This window comes from Plectropomus leopardus, chromosome 21 (assembly GCF_008729295.1).
Source record: "Plectropomus leopardus isolate mb chromosome 21, YSFRI_Pleo_2.0, whole genome shotgun sequence".
NCBI classification, from domain to species: Eukaryota; Metazoa; Chordata; class Actinopteri; order Perciformes; family Serranidae; genus Plectropomus; species Plectropomus leopardus.
The window spans coordinates 13,705,060-13,722,113 of record NC_056483.1 but is presented as its reverse complement, the minus strand read 5'-3'; the positions used below and the strand labels follow the sequence as shown (position 1 = coordinate 13,722,113).

Sequence of the window (17,054 nt, the reverse complement as noted above, 5' to 3'; positions counted from 1 at the left end):
AAATTTGTGAAATAAAATTTAATATTTGGTCATTTCTCTTATGTGCGCACATTGAATTAATAACTAAGGAGAAATCTGGACCCAGTTGCTGGACCAGTTGGGAACCACTGCTATATACCATTCATAAGAAAATGTTTAAATATATTAAAGAATTCCTGTGTTTTTCTACATGGCACTTGGACACATGACACCAGGTCCAAGCTTGAGGTGGAGATGCTGCACTTCCTGCAGCAGAAAGGCCAAAGGGGAAACCCCTCAGAGACTGTTGTGACATTGAATAGTTCGCAACAACCTAAATCAAGAGCCAAAGAAAATCCAAAAGACAGAGAGCTCCACACTTATTTAAAGGAACAAAACTCACCGTCCCTCCCAGAGTCAGCTTCCCTCATAAGGGTTTGGACAGAAGATGTTCTTGAGAAGCAAGCTGACCAGTGGACTAAAACAAATGACAGTTGCTGGTTTGTCAAAACTCAGGCTGCACATACAGAGGTGGTGGTGGAAGTTCTGGTCCATGAGGAGCCAGGGGGTGTGGAGCCAGATCAACAGTAGGGTCCTTAGGTGACAGTTATGGTGGGGACACTGCAATCATTTTAATAAACAAGATCTGCAAGGTTATAGATATACTGTATTATATGTGCTCAGCATCTTACTGACTCAATACTTAGTACTTGCATTGTTGCAAAACCAGAATGACTAGTTTGTAACTTTGCACTTGAGTCATTAAGTCATTAATGGTTTACAATACATACAACCCTTTTTAAAGGTCCTGTGTTTAAGATTTGGGGGGATTTAGTGACATATAGTGGTGAGGATTGGCAATTGCAACTGTCTGAAACCTCTCCTTGTTATAATTCCTTTAGCGTTCAGAGTTAATTTGTTTGTTTGACATTTTTCCTTTATCTTGTTCATTGAATAACAACAGTCACATAGTCATTTTAAGTTAGGTACTTTTACAGAGTGAACCAATTTTGTATTTTTTTTAAAAAGTTGTTTGTAGGAATGAAACAAACATGTAGAGCATGGGGTGTTTTTGCATTTGCAATTAATTAATAAAAATAGGTGTATTAAAGAGATGAAGGAAATTTAAACAAAAGCAGGGCATTTCAAGGAATTATACATTTTCCTCTTCTTCCAAACTTCTTCATATTAAATTGGAACATTTAACATGAATATGTTAAGTTTGTCAAAAACACACTTGCTTTTGAAGCACTATGAATTTCCAGTACAGAGATTTTATTTTGAGTGCCATTTCTGTTTATTCTTGTAATATGTTTTATGTCTTTAAAATGTGTTGACCATGAACTAATGACTAAGAAGAAATCTGATTGGATCAGTTAGGAACCACTGATGTCATATAAATTCTCAATATAGTTGTTTTTTTGAAGCCATTCTTTGTAATTGCTTTTCTAGCATCTAAGTAAGTATTTTACTTGTAATATTTGCAAATGTTGAAGATCGAAAGGTTGAAAAAGTAGTTCACAAAAGGTATTTTTTATTGATGCATTCAAGTTGCTTATTGTTTTGTAATGCACAATTTTTAATCTTTTATACCAATATGTTTACCTTTTAAATAATAATACTTCTAAGATGTTATATACCCTAAAGACAGTGTTTATTTTATTTTTATTTTACTGATTTGCTATTCAAATATTTACCTCTGTGAGGCCTCAAAGACTGGATTGTTTGTATTGTATTTGTGTATTATAAGATGTGCATATTTCTCAAAGCTCAACTAAAGTTTCCATGTAAACTATCACCAAATAACTTTTTAAAATCAAGTTTAGCCTCTCTCCACTGGTCTATATGCAAATAACGAATTCCAAGAAAGAAAGTATCCAATAGCAACATCCAACGTATATTTGAGTGGCGAATTCTGATTGGAGGAGAGCCGATGATGAGGACCAATCACAACGTGGCAAGTCAGACAAGCTCCAGGCGGAAGAGGCGGTCTGCGCGAGATTTCGGAAGTGATTAGTTTGTATGAAACCACGAGCCCGAAAGCGTCTGCTGCCACTCGTCAGTATTGATCCGGGCTTCGGGTCTGTGCAGCCGATTGTGTGTTTTGATGATATTCATCAGCGTTATAAGCTAAATTAATAAGCCGGCTACTTGTTAGAAGCACGTTGTTATCCCCGGGCTGCGTCATTTGTGGACAATGAAGAAGCTCGCTCTGTTGCTGATTGTGTTGCTCGGTGTTGCACATTTTGCAACTCTGAGCAGATGTGAAGATGGTAAGAGTGAGCTTTTTTACAGTCTTCGGTTAGTATTACAACTTAATGAACCATTTAAGTCAAGCAATGTCGCAGATGGAGCAAGATTCTTGCAAGTTATTATCATGCAAACTAGCAAGCTAAGTTACCGGAGTGTAGGTAACTCCTCCGCTAGTTGTGTTAGCATGCTAGCTAACAGTACAGGTAAGCTAATGTAAACATCGACTGCCACACATACACAAATATGAAGTTCAACACTAACGTGATCTCCAAAGTGTTAATGAAGTTTGTTTCTGTTGTAACTGTTTGTGTGCAGCAAGTTTGTGACAGTACAGGTGTGCAACTGTGTTTTGCTATCACTCGCTTCGCGTTATGTACATTACTTGTCTTGTTTCTTTAGTCCTCTGAGACAGTTTATGGAGAAAACAGTTACAGCTCAGCTCGGTGTGCTTTTCTTATCATGTCTGTTGTAAACCTTGTGTTTTGATTAGGCCACTATTTAAATTTTGTAAGATTAGGGTGTATGCGGGCTTAGAGCTTTATCCTGGATGTTTGTCTCAGAAGTTGTTGCAGCAGTTTTGTGATTTGATAGCATTTTTACACAAATCTGATGCTTAATCAAAGCATTTTTTTTTCCATTTGAGCTTTGATAAATCTGGTCAAAAGTACCTCCAAAATAACACATTAAGACGCCAAGACTTTTGGTATCAAAACATGTAAGAAATGGCAAGCCCTTTTTTTTTTTTACTGCAGTTTGCTCAGAGACCCCCTAATGGTTAATAAACACAGGTAAGCCATCCATCCTCTGAAAGCCAGAGGTCTCTAGTTTGTGGCAGTTAAGTTTCCTTAGGCTGTGATTACCACAGAAATCACAATAGGCCATTTGTGTAACCACAAGTTAATTGCTACTATAGGGGCTAACATCATTATACATGAATAAAGTTGGGTTCATTGAATCTACACAAGTCTCAGCTTTCCAGTCAAACCAGATTTATGTGGTTCCAAGACTGTTAAGGGTCCTTGGTATATAGAAATATTTAAATACACCATTGTATTGGATTAGTTTAAAGTGGGCGAGTTTGTAAATGGCAGATTTGTGGGTGCCAAAAGAACCAACTGTCAGTCAGATATCTTGAGGTTTGAGGTTAAGGGTACCCTTTGAAAATGGCCATGTCAGTTTTTCCCTTGCCAAAAAAAATAACCTAACTCTGGAGCGTTACTTAGCCCCTGTCCCTGACAAGCTACCATGACATAGGTTAGGTCTAGTTTCACATGATATCACTACGCCTGCACTACTTACCTACTACACTGCCTGAGCTTGTACCCCTGAAATCAGCTGGTCTCATTTTGTTTCTTGTCAGATGCTGCAGAGGAGAAGGAGGAGACTGATGAAGAGGACAGTGACGATGAGGAGGATGATGATGAAGATGATGACACAGAGGTGAAAGAAGAGAACGGGGTGCTGATTCTCACCAACAGCAATTTTGAAACTTTCATGGAGGGCAAAGACACAGTTCTGGTGGAGTTTTATGCCCCGTGGTGCGTCTGATTTTCTTTAAGCCATTCTCTATTCAAGCAGCTTTTACAGTGTGTCACCTACTTTACATATCCTGTATTCTTTATCCGTTCAGGTGTGGCCACTGCAAACAGTTTGCCCCAGAGTATGAAAAAATTGCTCAGACACTAAAGGAGAATGACCCTCCTATACCTGTGGCCAAAGTGGATGCAACAGTAGCCGATGAGTTAGCGAGCAGGTTCGAAGTGTCGGGCTATCCCACCATCAAGATCCTGAAGAAAGGGGAAGCTGTGGACTACGATGGAGATAGGACAGAGAAGGGTAGGAACCTTTTGTTATTTAAAGAAATATTTTACTGCTGGAAAGAAGGTCTTTTCATTAAACTGGGCTCTGTGCGGTCAAAATATGCAAATGCTTTTGAAATTGGTGCTACATGTCTAGAGAAACAGATGAAAAAGGCTGCGGCATTTGCTTTTGCTATGGAGGTAGAAAACCTACAACTACCAGAATGCACTGTGTTGCACTTGACCAATAGAGACTCTCCACGGTGGGTTGCATAATGCTAGTTTGTCTATTTTGACACAGGAGATGAAATTGTGGGCAACTGGTAAGAAACTGTCTGTAGTTAGTAGATTAAAATATGTTTCTGTGGGCATTTTAGGAAAGAAACAGGCAACACAGTAACCTAATCTTGGCTCATATCAGAGACTTTATAAAAAGATGCACATCTCCACGTCCCTCCACTGTACAAAAATGAACTCAAAATATCCCGAATGCAGCCGCTGCAGCCGCTGTCTTACGCTGGTGACAGCATTTAGAGTTAGAGTCTGTGCAGCGGTGATCTCCGCGGTACAGAGTTCCTGCACATACACCAGTGCAACCAATCTCAAGCAGAGCCATTGAACGCAAGCACATTAATTGACACACATAGCTTTCAACCGTGTTGTCACACCCTTTTTTTTTATCTGATGTGTACTTGGCCCATCTGCCAACATGAAGGGGGGGGGGTAGCCTCTGTTTGTACTATGCAGAACACTTCCTGTTCAGAGCTTCTCATATTACAGCTTAACATATATGTTTCTGAAGACATTTTTTTTGTTTTTAAAACACAGATAGATAGTAAATATGGGGGGGGGGGGGGGTGAAGCAGCAGAAGGGGCCAAGGGACAAATTTATATTGAAGAGGTGACTATCTGGTGAGCTAGATGTTGCCCCTTGACCCTTTTTTCTAATGAAAGACTTGGCAGTGATATGTTGCATGCCTGTTTGTTGCAGCTATCGTGGCACGGGTGAAAGAGGTGGCTCAGCCAGATTGGAAGCCCCCTCCTGAGGCAACGCTGGTGCTGACCAAAGACAACTTTGATGAGACTGTCAACAACGCAGACATCATCCTGGTGGAGTTCTACGCTCCATGGTCAGTCAGCAGTCTGTCTGTTATTAAATACAGATGGTTATATTAGCACTGTTAGTTTTGTGAGTATAAAAGTGAGACACTGATGTCCATAGCTGAGCTTTTTATTAAATGTTTTTGGAAATGGTGACAAGCACAAAATAAACCAAACATGTGCTCAGGAAAATTTTCTTTTTTTTTTCTTTTTTTTTACACAACTAGATGTTAGTTTAGCTTTTAAAAAGCTGCTGTTCAGTATTAAAAATACTCATTATTTGCCTGGAATGACTCATCTTCAGGTGTGGACACTGTAAGCGTTTGGCTCCTGAGTATGAGAAGGCAGCCAAGCAGTTGAGCCAACGCTCTCCTCCCATTCCTCTGGCCAAAGTGGACGCCACGATCGAGAATGAGATCGCCACACGTTTTGGAGTCACAGGGTATCCCACCATTAAGATCTTCAGGAGAGGCAAAGTGTTCGACTACAACGGGCCGAGAGAGCAACATGGTTGGTCAATTTTTGTGTAGTGTCTTTTATACACAGGACACTAATCCGAGTTGCTGTTTTTCATGCATTTTGTTTCTTTTCATCCATCACAGTTGATGCACCCCTCTCTCTTTCCCTCTAGGCATTGTTGATTACATGGCTGATCAGGCTGGCCCTCCCTCCAAGCAGGTTCAGGCAGTAAAACAGGTGCAGGAGCTCATCAAGGATGGCGACGATGCCGTCATCGTTGGCGTCTTCTCTGGTGAACAGGATGCAGCGTATGAAATCTACATTGAGGCCTGTAAGTACCACGAGCTTGGAGATATATGTTGATATAGGTTGACTGATTATTGGCAAATCGTCAACCACACTATTTAGCATTTTTGCGGTTATCAGCATCTGTCATTTTTTACCAGACAGCCAATGAAATAAATTATTTGAAAAACGTTTTACTTTGGCTCTGATGCCACCGCCTTCAGATTACAGTCACTGCTGTGTTGCCTCGCTCAATGTCCCGCCCACAGCACTCTCTGATGGTCGGATGTCGCGGTTTGCCATATCATATTGTTCACAATAATACTGGTATAGTTTTTAATATGACAAGAAATATTCATGTAGTGATAATGGCAGTGTTCCAGCTTGTAGGCATAATCTTATGATTCCATTACGCAAGGTAACAACAACACTGGCTAAGAGCAAAATTGTCAGCGGTTACTGTTGTTTTTTTACAACTAAAATATTTTTTTGCTGAATATTTGAAGGCAAACTATCCCATTTATGCAGACATTTAAGACCGTGACACTTATTTTTTTGCAACTGTGTGTTCTTGAAGGTAATAATAAAATAGCATATATATTTTCAGTGTTTTCTTGTAACATCAAGATTATTGTTGTTGCAAAAATATTTGAAATATCGTGATAGTATTTATATCATATTTCCCACCCCTAGTTAGATGTCACAAGTGTCACATATAAAAACAACAGGGAAGGCAGGCTGCAATACATGCAAAGACGGTGGAAGAGCGATGGCTCTTTGTTTAAGAAATAATGTTGAAAGTTCTCCTTGTACCATTTAATTATACATATGCTTGAATAAAGTTAAACCAAGTTATGTTATTCTTAATCTTTAAACTGTAATTTTCTGCATATTTGTTTCGGTTTCAAATATTTGTTATCGGTCTCCTTGATCTAGTGCGAAGCAAGTAGTTTTGACTTCCTGCCTGTGTGTGCTTTATGAAAGTTCAAATATCTCTGCTTGAATGTCTTGAAAAGCGTCTCTTCAAACAGACATGAGTATACTCATTGCTGTCTTTCTGTCTGTCTGTAAGGTAATGCACTGAGGGAAGACTTCAGCTTCCGTCACTCCTTCAGCTCTGAAGTTGCCAAACTGCTGAAAGCCTCACCCGGTCAGATCGTGATCGCTCAGCCTGAAAAGTTCCACTCAAAGTACGAGCCAGCGTCGCACACACTCACAGTGAAGGTACCATCTTTTGTGTTTTTTTTTTCTTCTTTTCTCTTCAGTATTTGTGATTTGAAATGGTTTATTGTGGTATGAAACTCTGAGTCATAAATGGCTGTGCTTTCTTTCAGTTCTAGTATCAGTGTCAAATAGACTAAAACAGAACTGAGGGGTTTCACCTGAATAGCGCTTTATGTAAATCTTTCTATTGAGCCCGTTTTCTGATTTTATTTAGTGAGAACTCATTCATTTATCTCACAGGACTCTACATCAGTATCAGAAGTGCAGGAGTTCTTCAAAAAGCACATGATTCCTCTGGTGGGACACAGAAAACCAAGCAATGATGCCAAGCGTTACACCAAAAGACCTCTGGTGATTGTGTACTATGGAGTTGACTTCAGCTTTGACTACAGGAAAGGTCAGTTACTCATAACATACACTCATAACATAAAGGCAATTTTGCTCTGTCTTGATTATGAGTTAAGTTCTTCCTCTCCTCACTCAGTTTTGTGGTTATTCTATTTTAATTATTTCACTGTCATATTGCTATTTATGTGGCCTATTGTTAAGGGGGAAAATGTTAAACCTAATGCAGCTGTAGGGGGTGCCCATGTTATGAAGTATTTATGCTTTTGGACAAAATATTACAGTATGACTTGTATGGATGACATCCTATACTATGAGTTGTAGTGTGTATGTGCTATATTGCACTACTTTGCACTTTGTGATGTTGCTATAGTATTTTTTTAAATGCTATTTTGGACAACATACTATGCTATGGCTTTTTTTTTTTGCTATTTTGGACATATTATAGTATGAATTCTTGCACAATTTTGGACCACATATGATAGTATGACTTTTTTGTGCAATTTACATGACATATGACTTTTTTTTAATGATGAAGCGTTTTCAGGATTTTTTTCAGTGACATTCTATTAGGTGTTAGTGATTTTTATTAAAATTTCCTCATACGATGACATGTTTTTTATTTTTTTTTTACGATAGTATATTTTTTGACATACTATTACCTTTTCATCATTTTTTGAGAGACACACAATACTATTTTTTTTTAATTTTTTGAACCACATACTTCACTATTGCGTTTTTCAATGCATTTTTTCCCATATTATACTGTGACATTGTGTTATGTTAATTTTATGACATACTATGCTCCCATTTTTGACCACAAAATAGTATAATATTCCATCCCATTTTGTATACAATCTTCATGATACGCTATACTATGAATAAATATATAAATTTTCACTGGCATACTATGTTACTTGTAACATAATATTCTCAACTTTTTTATGACGTATTGTACTGCATGTCATTGTGTATGATGTAAAATATCAGGGGTTTTCAAGCTCGTGTTGACCGAAACCATCAACCACCCAAACATTTAACACCAATTTTGGATTAGGTGTTGCGCAATAACATTTTCCCCTCGTCTGTCCTTCATTTTTAGCAACTCAGTTCTGGAGGTCCAAGGTGCTTGAGGTGGCCAAGGACTTCCCAGAGTATACATTTGCCATCGGAGACGAGGAGGACTACGCAGAAGAGCTGAAGAGCCTGGGCCTAAGCGAGAGCGGGGAGGAGGTGAATGTGGGAATTCTGGCAGAAGGAGGCAAAAAGTTTGCCATGGAGCCAGAGGAGCTGGACTCTGAGGTGCTGAGAGACTTTGTTATGGCTTTCAAGAAAGGTGAGTGATGAATCCTAGTGGTTTTAGCAAATGATGTAGATTTTGATGGATGAGATCATGTAAAGGAGCATGGTTTAGTTTTAATTTGAGGCACATGCAGTTTCTGCTCAGTAATTTGTCGCAATGAAAGCAAAATCAGAACAAATTTCTTTCACCTGCCTACAGGAAAACTCAAACCCATCATCAAGTCCCAGCCTGTGCCAAAGAACAACAAAGGACCCGTTAAGGTTGTTGTAGGAAAAACCTTTGACGAGATTGTCATGGATACCAAGAAGGATGTCCTGATCGAGTTTTATGCTCCCTGGTGTGGCCACTGTAAGAAACTAGAGCCTGATTACTTGGCCTTGGGCAAGAAGTACAAAGGGGAGAAGAACCTGGTGATCGCCAAGATGGACGCCACAGCCAATGATGTGCCAAATGAAAACTACAAAACGGAGGGATTCCCCACAATATACTTTGCCCCAAGCAACAGCAAGCAGAGCCCCATCAAATTTGAAGGTGGAGATAGAACAGTCGAGGCCTTGAGCAAGTTCTTGGAAACACACGCCACACAGCTATCACAGAAGAGAGACGAACTTTGAAAGTATCTCTTCATAAGTGGCGAAGAACTCTAACCATGCTCGGGCAGTGTTAGGGAACGCTGAAGGGGCCTCTGGGAAGGTGAAGGGAGCGCAGTAAAGTTAAACGGTGTTACTGAGTTGCTGCGACGATTACAATGTAAAATCAGTTTTTTTTTTTTAGTTTCAGTTCATTCCAAGAGATTCTTGTGTTTCTAAAAAGCATGTAAGCACTGTTGACGATTTCAATCTTTTTAAATAAAACAAAAAATAATGGCTGCTTTGTGGGCCAGCACTTAAATGTGACTGTTTTTTACGATAAATGAATAAAATCTGGAGAGTATTTTGCAAAACATATTCTAAATGTAAGTGCCACCAGTGCAAACATTTAAGACAACAAGTAGTCAAGAAATTCTTTTTTTTAAAATTTAATTTAAGCTCAAATTAAAAATTAGTAATAAGAATGGCTGAACTTTGAGACAGGCCTTAAAACATCACCCTGAAAATATTCTGTAATTCTAAACACAGTGTACCCTTTATGGCTAGTCAAGTTAATCAAGTAATCACTTTCAAGTTATGTAATTGACACTTTAATCTAATTTGGCAGTACAAGTCTTGGCAAGGGAGATATGTACCTGTAGCAGCATCTGAATCATTGTATACTCTTTAGATAACATACAACCAGAATTATAACATCTTTTCTAACATTGCAAACCTGGCTGGATAATACTTTGGGAAAGTGCATCGTTCACTGAAAATCATTACATGTTCACATGTTGTACATACATGTGAGCAGGACATCTAATTTTCACTAGCTATCTAAACAAGCAAGCGTTACATGTTCTTCACTGCAGAACAGTGAAAATATCTGAATATCTGATCGAGGGTGAATGCAGCCTTCAGATGAGAGATGGGTGTTTCGGGAGATGAAGGTAAGACTGCTACCTCCTTCACTCATAGGCACTTGACGTTACTGGCACAAAATAAGTTGGTTTTTGAGATGATTATTAAGAAAAGTCTTTTGTGAACCGCAGGTGGAAGTCCCGGATCTTCTGCAGCACAATCTTCAGCTTCTCAGTGGGAGGCAAGATGGTCATCCTGGACACAAAAACAGGAAGTAAGATTTTGATTAAAAAGTCATTTGATCCCCAAAGCAAAGCTACATATTTTTTCCTTTCACCTGTACTGCTATTTATCAGTCTAGATTGTTTTGGTGTGAGATGAGATGTCTGCCTTCTTTCTATACTAACCTGAAGTGGAAAGTTCCCTCCCTCTGGCCAAAGCCGCTTCCTGGCACCAAACAGATACCCTCCTCCTCCAGCAGCCTCATGCAGTAAAACATGTCCGGGGCAAGGCCTTCTTCCTGTAGGTGGACAGACACATCCACATTTGAACGCGTTCACATTGACCAGTAAATTAGGGTGATTAGTGACATAAGCTGTGTTTGCAGAGCAGACCTTTGCCTTGTTGATGGCCCTCTGGGATAGAGTGATGCGGGGGAAGGTGTACATGGCCCCCTGCACAGGGTTACAGGTGATGCCAGGTACAGTGTTGAAGGTCTGCTCTGTTAGTGCGGCCTTCTCTGCTAAAGTTGCTAACACTGCTGTACGCTCCTGTAGGGGAAGCAAAAGGCAAAACTTTTATGGAACATGAATTGTATTCATATATCTATTTTGTCAACTTTTAAAATAAGTCAGACAAAAATCTTACTATATTATGCAAGAAAATTTGGGAAAAGAAATACAGTGAAAAAGAAAAGGTGTAGAATGTTGTCCAAAACAGCATGAAATCGTCAGTATGTCTTTCAAAACATAATGAAAAAGTCTAGAAAGGTATAGAATGTCATCCAAACCGGAAAACAAAATTAATGTCATGGTATGTTGTCCATTAAAAGTCATACTATAGTATGTCGTCCTAAATGCCATGAAAAAGTCATACTAAAGTATGCAGTCCAGGCCTTGCCTTTTGGGTCATTTGTTCAACATGTATTTTTATGATGTTTTTGACCATTTTTGCAACATTCTATGCTATGGCGTGTCTTTGCACGTTATTTTATGCTGTTTCGAGGTGTTTTTAGCTGTTTTTGGGACATGCCATATTTTGACATTTTTGCCATACTATAGCCTTACTTTTTGGGTCATTTTTTCAACATGCATTTCCATGGTGTTTTTTGGCCATTTTTGCAACATTCTATGCTATGGTGTGTCTTTGCACGCTATTTTATGCTGTTTTGAGGTGTTTTCAGCAGTTTTTGGGACATGTCATATTTTGACATTTTTGCCATATATAGCCTTGCCTTTTCGTGTCATTTTTTCAACATGCATTTTTATGGTGTTTTTTGGCCATTTTTGCAACATTCTATGCTATGGTGTGTCTTTGCACGCTATTTTATGCTGTTTTGAGGTGTTTTCAGAAGTTTTTGGGACATGTCATTTTTTGACATTTTTGCCATACTATAGCCTTGCCTTTTCGTGTCATTTTTTCAATATGCAATTTATGGTGTTTTTGGCCATTTTTGCAACATTCTATGCTATGGCGTGTCTTTGCACGCTATTTTATGCTGTTTCGAGGTGTTTTCAGTGTTTTTGGGGCATGTCATATTTTGACATTTTTGCCATACTATAGCCTTGCCTTTTTGGTCATTTTTTCAACATGCAATTTATGGTGTTTTTGGCCAGTTTTTGCAACATTCTATGCTATGGCGTGTCTTTGCACGCTATTTTATGCTGTTTCGAGGTGTTTTTAGCTGTTTTTGGGACATGTCATATTTTGACATTTTTGCCATACTATAGCCTTGCTTTTTCGTGTCATTTTTTCAACATGCATTTCCATGGTGTTTTTGGCCATTTTTGCAACATTCTATGCTATGGTGTGTCTTTGCACGCTATTTTATGCTGTTTTGAGGTGTTTTCAGAAGTTTTTGGGACATGTCATTTTTTGACATTTTTGCCATACTATAGCCTTGCCTTTCATGTCATTTTTTCAACATGCATTTTCATGGTGTTTTTTGCAGTTTTTGCAACATTCTATGCTATGGCGTGTCTTTGCACGCTATTTTATGCTGTTTTGATGTGTTTTCAGCTGTTTTTGGGACATGTCATATTTTGACATTTTTGCCATACTATAGCCTTGCCTTTTTGGTCATTTTTTCAACATGCATTTTTATGGTGTTTTTGGCCATTTTTGCAACATTCTATGCTATGGCGTGTCTTCAGCATGCTATTTTATGCTGTTTTGAGGTGTTTTCAGCTGTTTTTGGGACATGTCATATTTTGACATTTTTGCCATACTATAGCCTTGCTTTTCGTGTCATTTTTTCAACATGCATTTTTATGGTGTTTTTTGCCATTTTTTGCAACATTCTATGCTATGGCGTGTCTTTGCACGCTATTTTATGCTGTTTTGAGGTGTTTTCAGCTGTTTTTGGGACATGTCATATTTTGACATTTTTGCCATACTATAGCCTTGCCTTTTCGGTCATTTTTTCAACATGCATTTTTATGGTGTTTTTTGGCATTTTTTGCAACATTCTATGCTATGGCGTGTCTTTGCACGCTATTTTATGCTGTGTGTTTTGAGGTGTTTTCAGCTGTTTTTGGGACATGTCATATTTTGACATTTTTGCCATACTATAGCCTTGCCTTTTTGTGTCATTTTTTCAACATGCATTTTTATGGTGTTTTTGGCCATTTTTGCAACATTCTATGCTATGGCGTGTCTTTGCACGCTATTTTATGCTGTTTTGAGGTGTTTTTCAGCTGTTTTTGGGACATGTCATATTTTGACATTTTTGCCATACTATAGCCTTGCCTTTTTGGTCATTTTTTCAATGCATTTTTATGGTGTTTTTGGCCATTTTTTGCAACATTCTATGCTATGGCGTGTCTTTGCACGCTATTTTATGCTGTTTTGAAGTGTTTTTTTAGCTGTTTTTTTGGGACATGTCATATTTTGACATTTTTGCCATACTATAGCCTTGCCTTTTCGTGTCATTTTTTCAACATGCATTTTTATGGTGTTTTTGGCCATTTTTGCAACATTCTATGCTATGGCGTGTCTTTGCACGCTATTTTATGCTGTTTTGAGGTGTTTTCAGCTGTTTTTGGGACATGTCATATTTTGACATTTTTGCCATACTATAGCCTTGCCTTTTCGGTCATTTTTTCAACATGCATTTTTATGGTGTTTTTGGCCATTTTTTGCAACATTCTATGCTATGGTGTGTTTGCACGCTATTTTATGCTGTTTTGAGGTGTTTTAAGCTGTTTTTGGGACATGTCATATTTTGACATTTTTGCCATACTATAGCCTTGCCTTTTTGGTCATTTTTTCAACATGCATTTTTATGGTGTTTTTGGCCATTTTTTGCAACATTCTATGCTATGGCGTGTCTTTGCACGCTATTTTATGCTGTTTTGAGTGTTTTCAGCTGTTTTTGGGACATGTCATATTTTGACATTTTTGCCATACTATAGCCTTGCTTTTTGTCATTTTTTCAACATGCATTTTTATGGTGTTTTTTTGGCCATTTTTGCAACATTCTATGCTATGGCGTGTCTTTTGCACGCTATTTTATGCTGTTTTGAGTGTTTTCAGCTGTTTTTGGGACATGTCATATTTTGACATTTTTGCCATACTATAGCCTTGCCTTTTCGTGTCATTTTTTCAACATGCATTTTTATGGTGTTTTTTGGCCATTTTTTTGCAACATTCTATGCTATGGCGTGTCTTTGCACGCTATTTTATGCTGTTTTGAGGTGTTTTCAGCTGTTTTTGGGACATGTCATATTTTGACATTTTTGCCATACTATAGCCTTGCCTTTTCGGTCATTTTTTCAACATGCATTTTTATGGTGTTTTTTGCCATTTTTGCAACATTCTATGCTATGGCGTGTCTTTGCACGCACGCTATTTTATGCTGTTTTGAAGTGTTTTTTCAGCTGTTTTTGGGACATGTGTCATATTTTGACATTTTTGCCATACTATAGCCTTGCCTTTTTGGTCATTTTTTCAACATGCATTTTATGGTGTTTTTGGCCATTTTTGCAACATTCTATGCTATGGCGTGTCTTTGCACGCTATTTTATGCTGTTTTGAGGTGTTTTTAGCTGTTTTTGGGACATGTCATATTTTGACATTTTTGCCATACTATAGCCTTGCCTTTTTGGTCATTTTTTCAACATGCATTTTTATGGTGTTTTTGGCCATTTTTGCAACATTCTATGCTATGGCGTGTGTGTCTTGCACGCTATTTTATGCTGTTTTGAGGTGTTTTCAGCTGTTTTTGGGACATGTCATATTTTGACATTTTTTCCATACTATAGCCTTGCCTTTTTGGTCATTTTTTCAACATGCATTTTTTTTGGTGTTTTTGGCCATTTTTGCAACATTCTATGCTATGGCGTGTCTTTTGCACGCTATTTTTATGCTGTTTTGAGGTGTTTTTTTCAGCTGTTTTTTGGGACATGTCATATTTTTGACATTTTTGCCATACTATAGCCTTGCCTTTTCGGTCATTTTTTCAACATGCATTTTTATGGTGTTTTTGGCCATTTTTTGCAACATTCTATGCTATGGCGTGTCTTTGCACGCTATTTTATGCTGTTTTGAGTGTTTTCAGCTGTTTTTGGGACATGTCATATTTTGACATTTTTGCCATACTATAGCCTTGCCTTTTTGGTCATTTTTTCAACATGCATTTTTATGGTGTTTTTGGCCATTTTTGCAACATTCTATGCTATGGCGTCTTTGCACGCTATTTTATGCTGTTTTTTTGTGTTTTTCAGCTGTTTTTGGGACATGTCATATTTTGACATTTTTGCCATACTATAGCCTTGCCTTTTTGGTCATTTTTTCAACATGCATTTTTATGGTGTTTTTTGCCATTTTTTTTGCAACATTCTATGCTATGGCGTGTCTTTGCACGCTATTTTATGTTTTGAGGTGTTTTTCAGCTGTTTTTTGGGACATGTCATATTTTGACATTTTTTGCCATACTATAGCCTTGCCTTTTTGGTCATTTTTTCAACATGCATTTTTATGGTGTTTTTGGGCCATTTTTGCAACATTTATGCTATGGCGTGTCTTTGCACGCTATTTTATGCTGTTTTTTAAGGTGTTTTTTCAGCTGTTTTTTGGGACATGTCATATTTTGACATTTTTGCCATACTATAGCCTTGCTTTTTTGGTCATTTTTTCAACATGCATTTTTATGGTGTTTTTGGCCATTTTTTGCAACATTCTATGCTATGGCGTGTCTTGGCACGCTATTTTATGTGCTGTTTTGAGGTGTTTTCAGCTGTTTTTGGGACATGTCATATTTTTTGACATTTTTGCCATACTATAGCCTTGCCTTTTTGGTCATTTTTTCAACATGCATTTTCATGGTGTTTTTGGCCATTTTTGCACATTCTATGCTATGGCGTGTCTTGCACGCTATTTTATGCTGTTTTGAGGTGTTTTCAGCTGTTTTTGGGACATGTCATATTTTGACATTTTTGCCATACTATAGCCTTGCCTTTTCGTCATTTTTTCAACATGCATTTTTATGGTGTTTTTGGCCATTTTTGCAACATTCTATGCTATGGCGTGTCTTGCACGCTATTTTTATGCTGTTTTGAAGTGTTTTCAGCTGTTTTTGGGACATGTCATATTTTGACATTTTTGCCATACTATAGCCTTGCCTTTTTGGTCATTTTTTTCAACATGCATTTTTATGGTGTTTTTGGCCATTTTTGCAAATTCTATGCTATGGCGTGTCTTGCACGCTATTTTATGCTGTTTTGAGGTGTTTTTTCAGCTTTTTTTGGGACATGTCATATTTTGACATTTTTGCCATACTATAGCCTTGCCTTTTCGGTCATTTTTTTTTCAACATGCATTTTTATGGTGTTTTTGGCCATTTTTTTTGCAACATTCTATGCTATGGCGTGTCTTGCACGCTATTTTATGCTGTTTTGAGGTGTTTTCAGCTGTTTTTGGGACATGTCATATTTTGACATTTTTGCCATACTATAGCCTTGCCTTTTTGGTCATTTTTTCAACATGCATTTTTATGGTTGTTTTTGGCCATTTTTTTTGCAACATTCTATGCTATGGCGTGTCTTTGCGCACGCTATTTTATGCTGTGTTTTGAGGTGTTTTCAGCTGTTTTTGGGACATGTCATTTTTTGACATTTTTTGCCATACTATAGCCTTGCCTTTTTGGTCATTTTTTCAACATGCATTTTTATGGTGTTTTTGGGCCATTTTTGCAACAATTCTATGCTATGGCGTGTCTTGGCACGCTATTTTATGCTGTTTTGAGTGTTTTCAGCTGTTTTTGGGACATGTCATATTTTGACATTTTTGCCATACTATAGCCTTGCCTTTTTGGTCATTTTTTTCAACATGCATTTTTATGGTGTTTTTTGGCCATTTTTGCAACATTCTATGCTATGGCGTGTCTTGCACGCTATTTTATGCTGTTTTGAGTGTGTTTTCAGCTGTTTTTTTTGGACATGTCATATTTTGACATTTTTGCCATACTATAGCCTGCCTTTTTGGTCATTTTTTCAACATGCATTTTTATGGTGTTTTTGGCCATTTTTTTTGCAACATTCTATGCTATGGCGTGTCTTGGCACGCTATTTTATGCTGTTTTTGAGGTGTTTTTCAGCTGTTTTTTGGGACATGTCATATTTTTGACATTTTTGCCATACTATAGCCTTGCTTTTTTGTCATTTTTTCAACATGCAT

General features: G+C 37.8%; 3 protein-coding genes across 3 annotated transcripts in view; 2 read left to right on the top strand and 1 right to left on the bottom strand.

The window, feature by feature from the left end:
• The window catches only part of LOC121960982 (polycystic kidney disease 1 like 1), a 47,209-nt gene extending 45,957 nt beyond the window's left edge, over positions 1–1,252 (top strand). The window contains 1 exon segment of the mRNA XM_042510885.1: positions 195–1,252. Coding sequence (XP_042366819.1) covers positions 195–549 — 355 coding nt within the window. The 3' untranslated portion in view covers positions 550–1,252.
• Positions 1,253–1,959: 707 nt separating this feature from the next.
• pdia4 (protein disulfide isomerase family A, member 4) lies at positions 1,960–9,618 on the top strand. Its single transcript, XM_042510078.1, has 10 exons — positions 1,960–2,231; positions 3,572–3,749; positions 3,842–4,047; positions 5,002–5,140; positions 5,416–5,621; positions 5,743–5,901; positions 6,928–7,079; positions 7,320–7,476; positions 8,527–8,760; positions 8,926–9,618. The coding sequence occupies exons 1-10, from the start codon at positions 2,156–2,158 to the stop codon at positions 9,339–9,341; spliced, it is 1,923 nt and encodes a 640-aa protein (XP_042366012.1). The 5' UTR covers positions 1,960–2,155; the 3' UTR covers positions 9,342–9,618.
• Positions 9,619–9,751: 133 nt separating this feature from the next.
• si:ch211-217a12.1 (alanine aminotransferase 2-like) overlaps positions 9,752–17,054 on the bottom strand; it is a 39,520-nt gene continuing 32,217 nt past the window's right edge. Inside the window, exons 10-12 of the mRNA XM_042510082.1 lie at positions 10,775–10,930; positions 10,568–10,680; positions 9,752–10,415 (exon numbers count right to left, since the gene is read on the bottom strand). Coding sequence (XP_042366016.1) covers positions 10,325–10,415; positions 10,568–10,680; positions 10,775–10,930 — 360 coding nt within the window. The 3' untranslated portion in view covers positions 9,752–10,324. The remainder of the gene's footprint in view (positions 10,416–10,567; positions 10,681–10,774; positions 10,931–17,054) is intronic.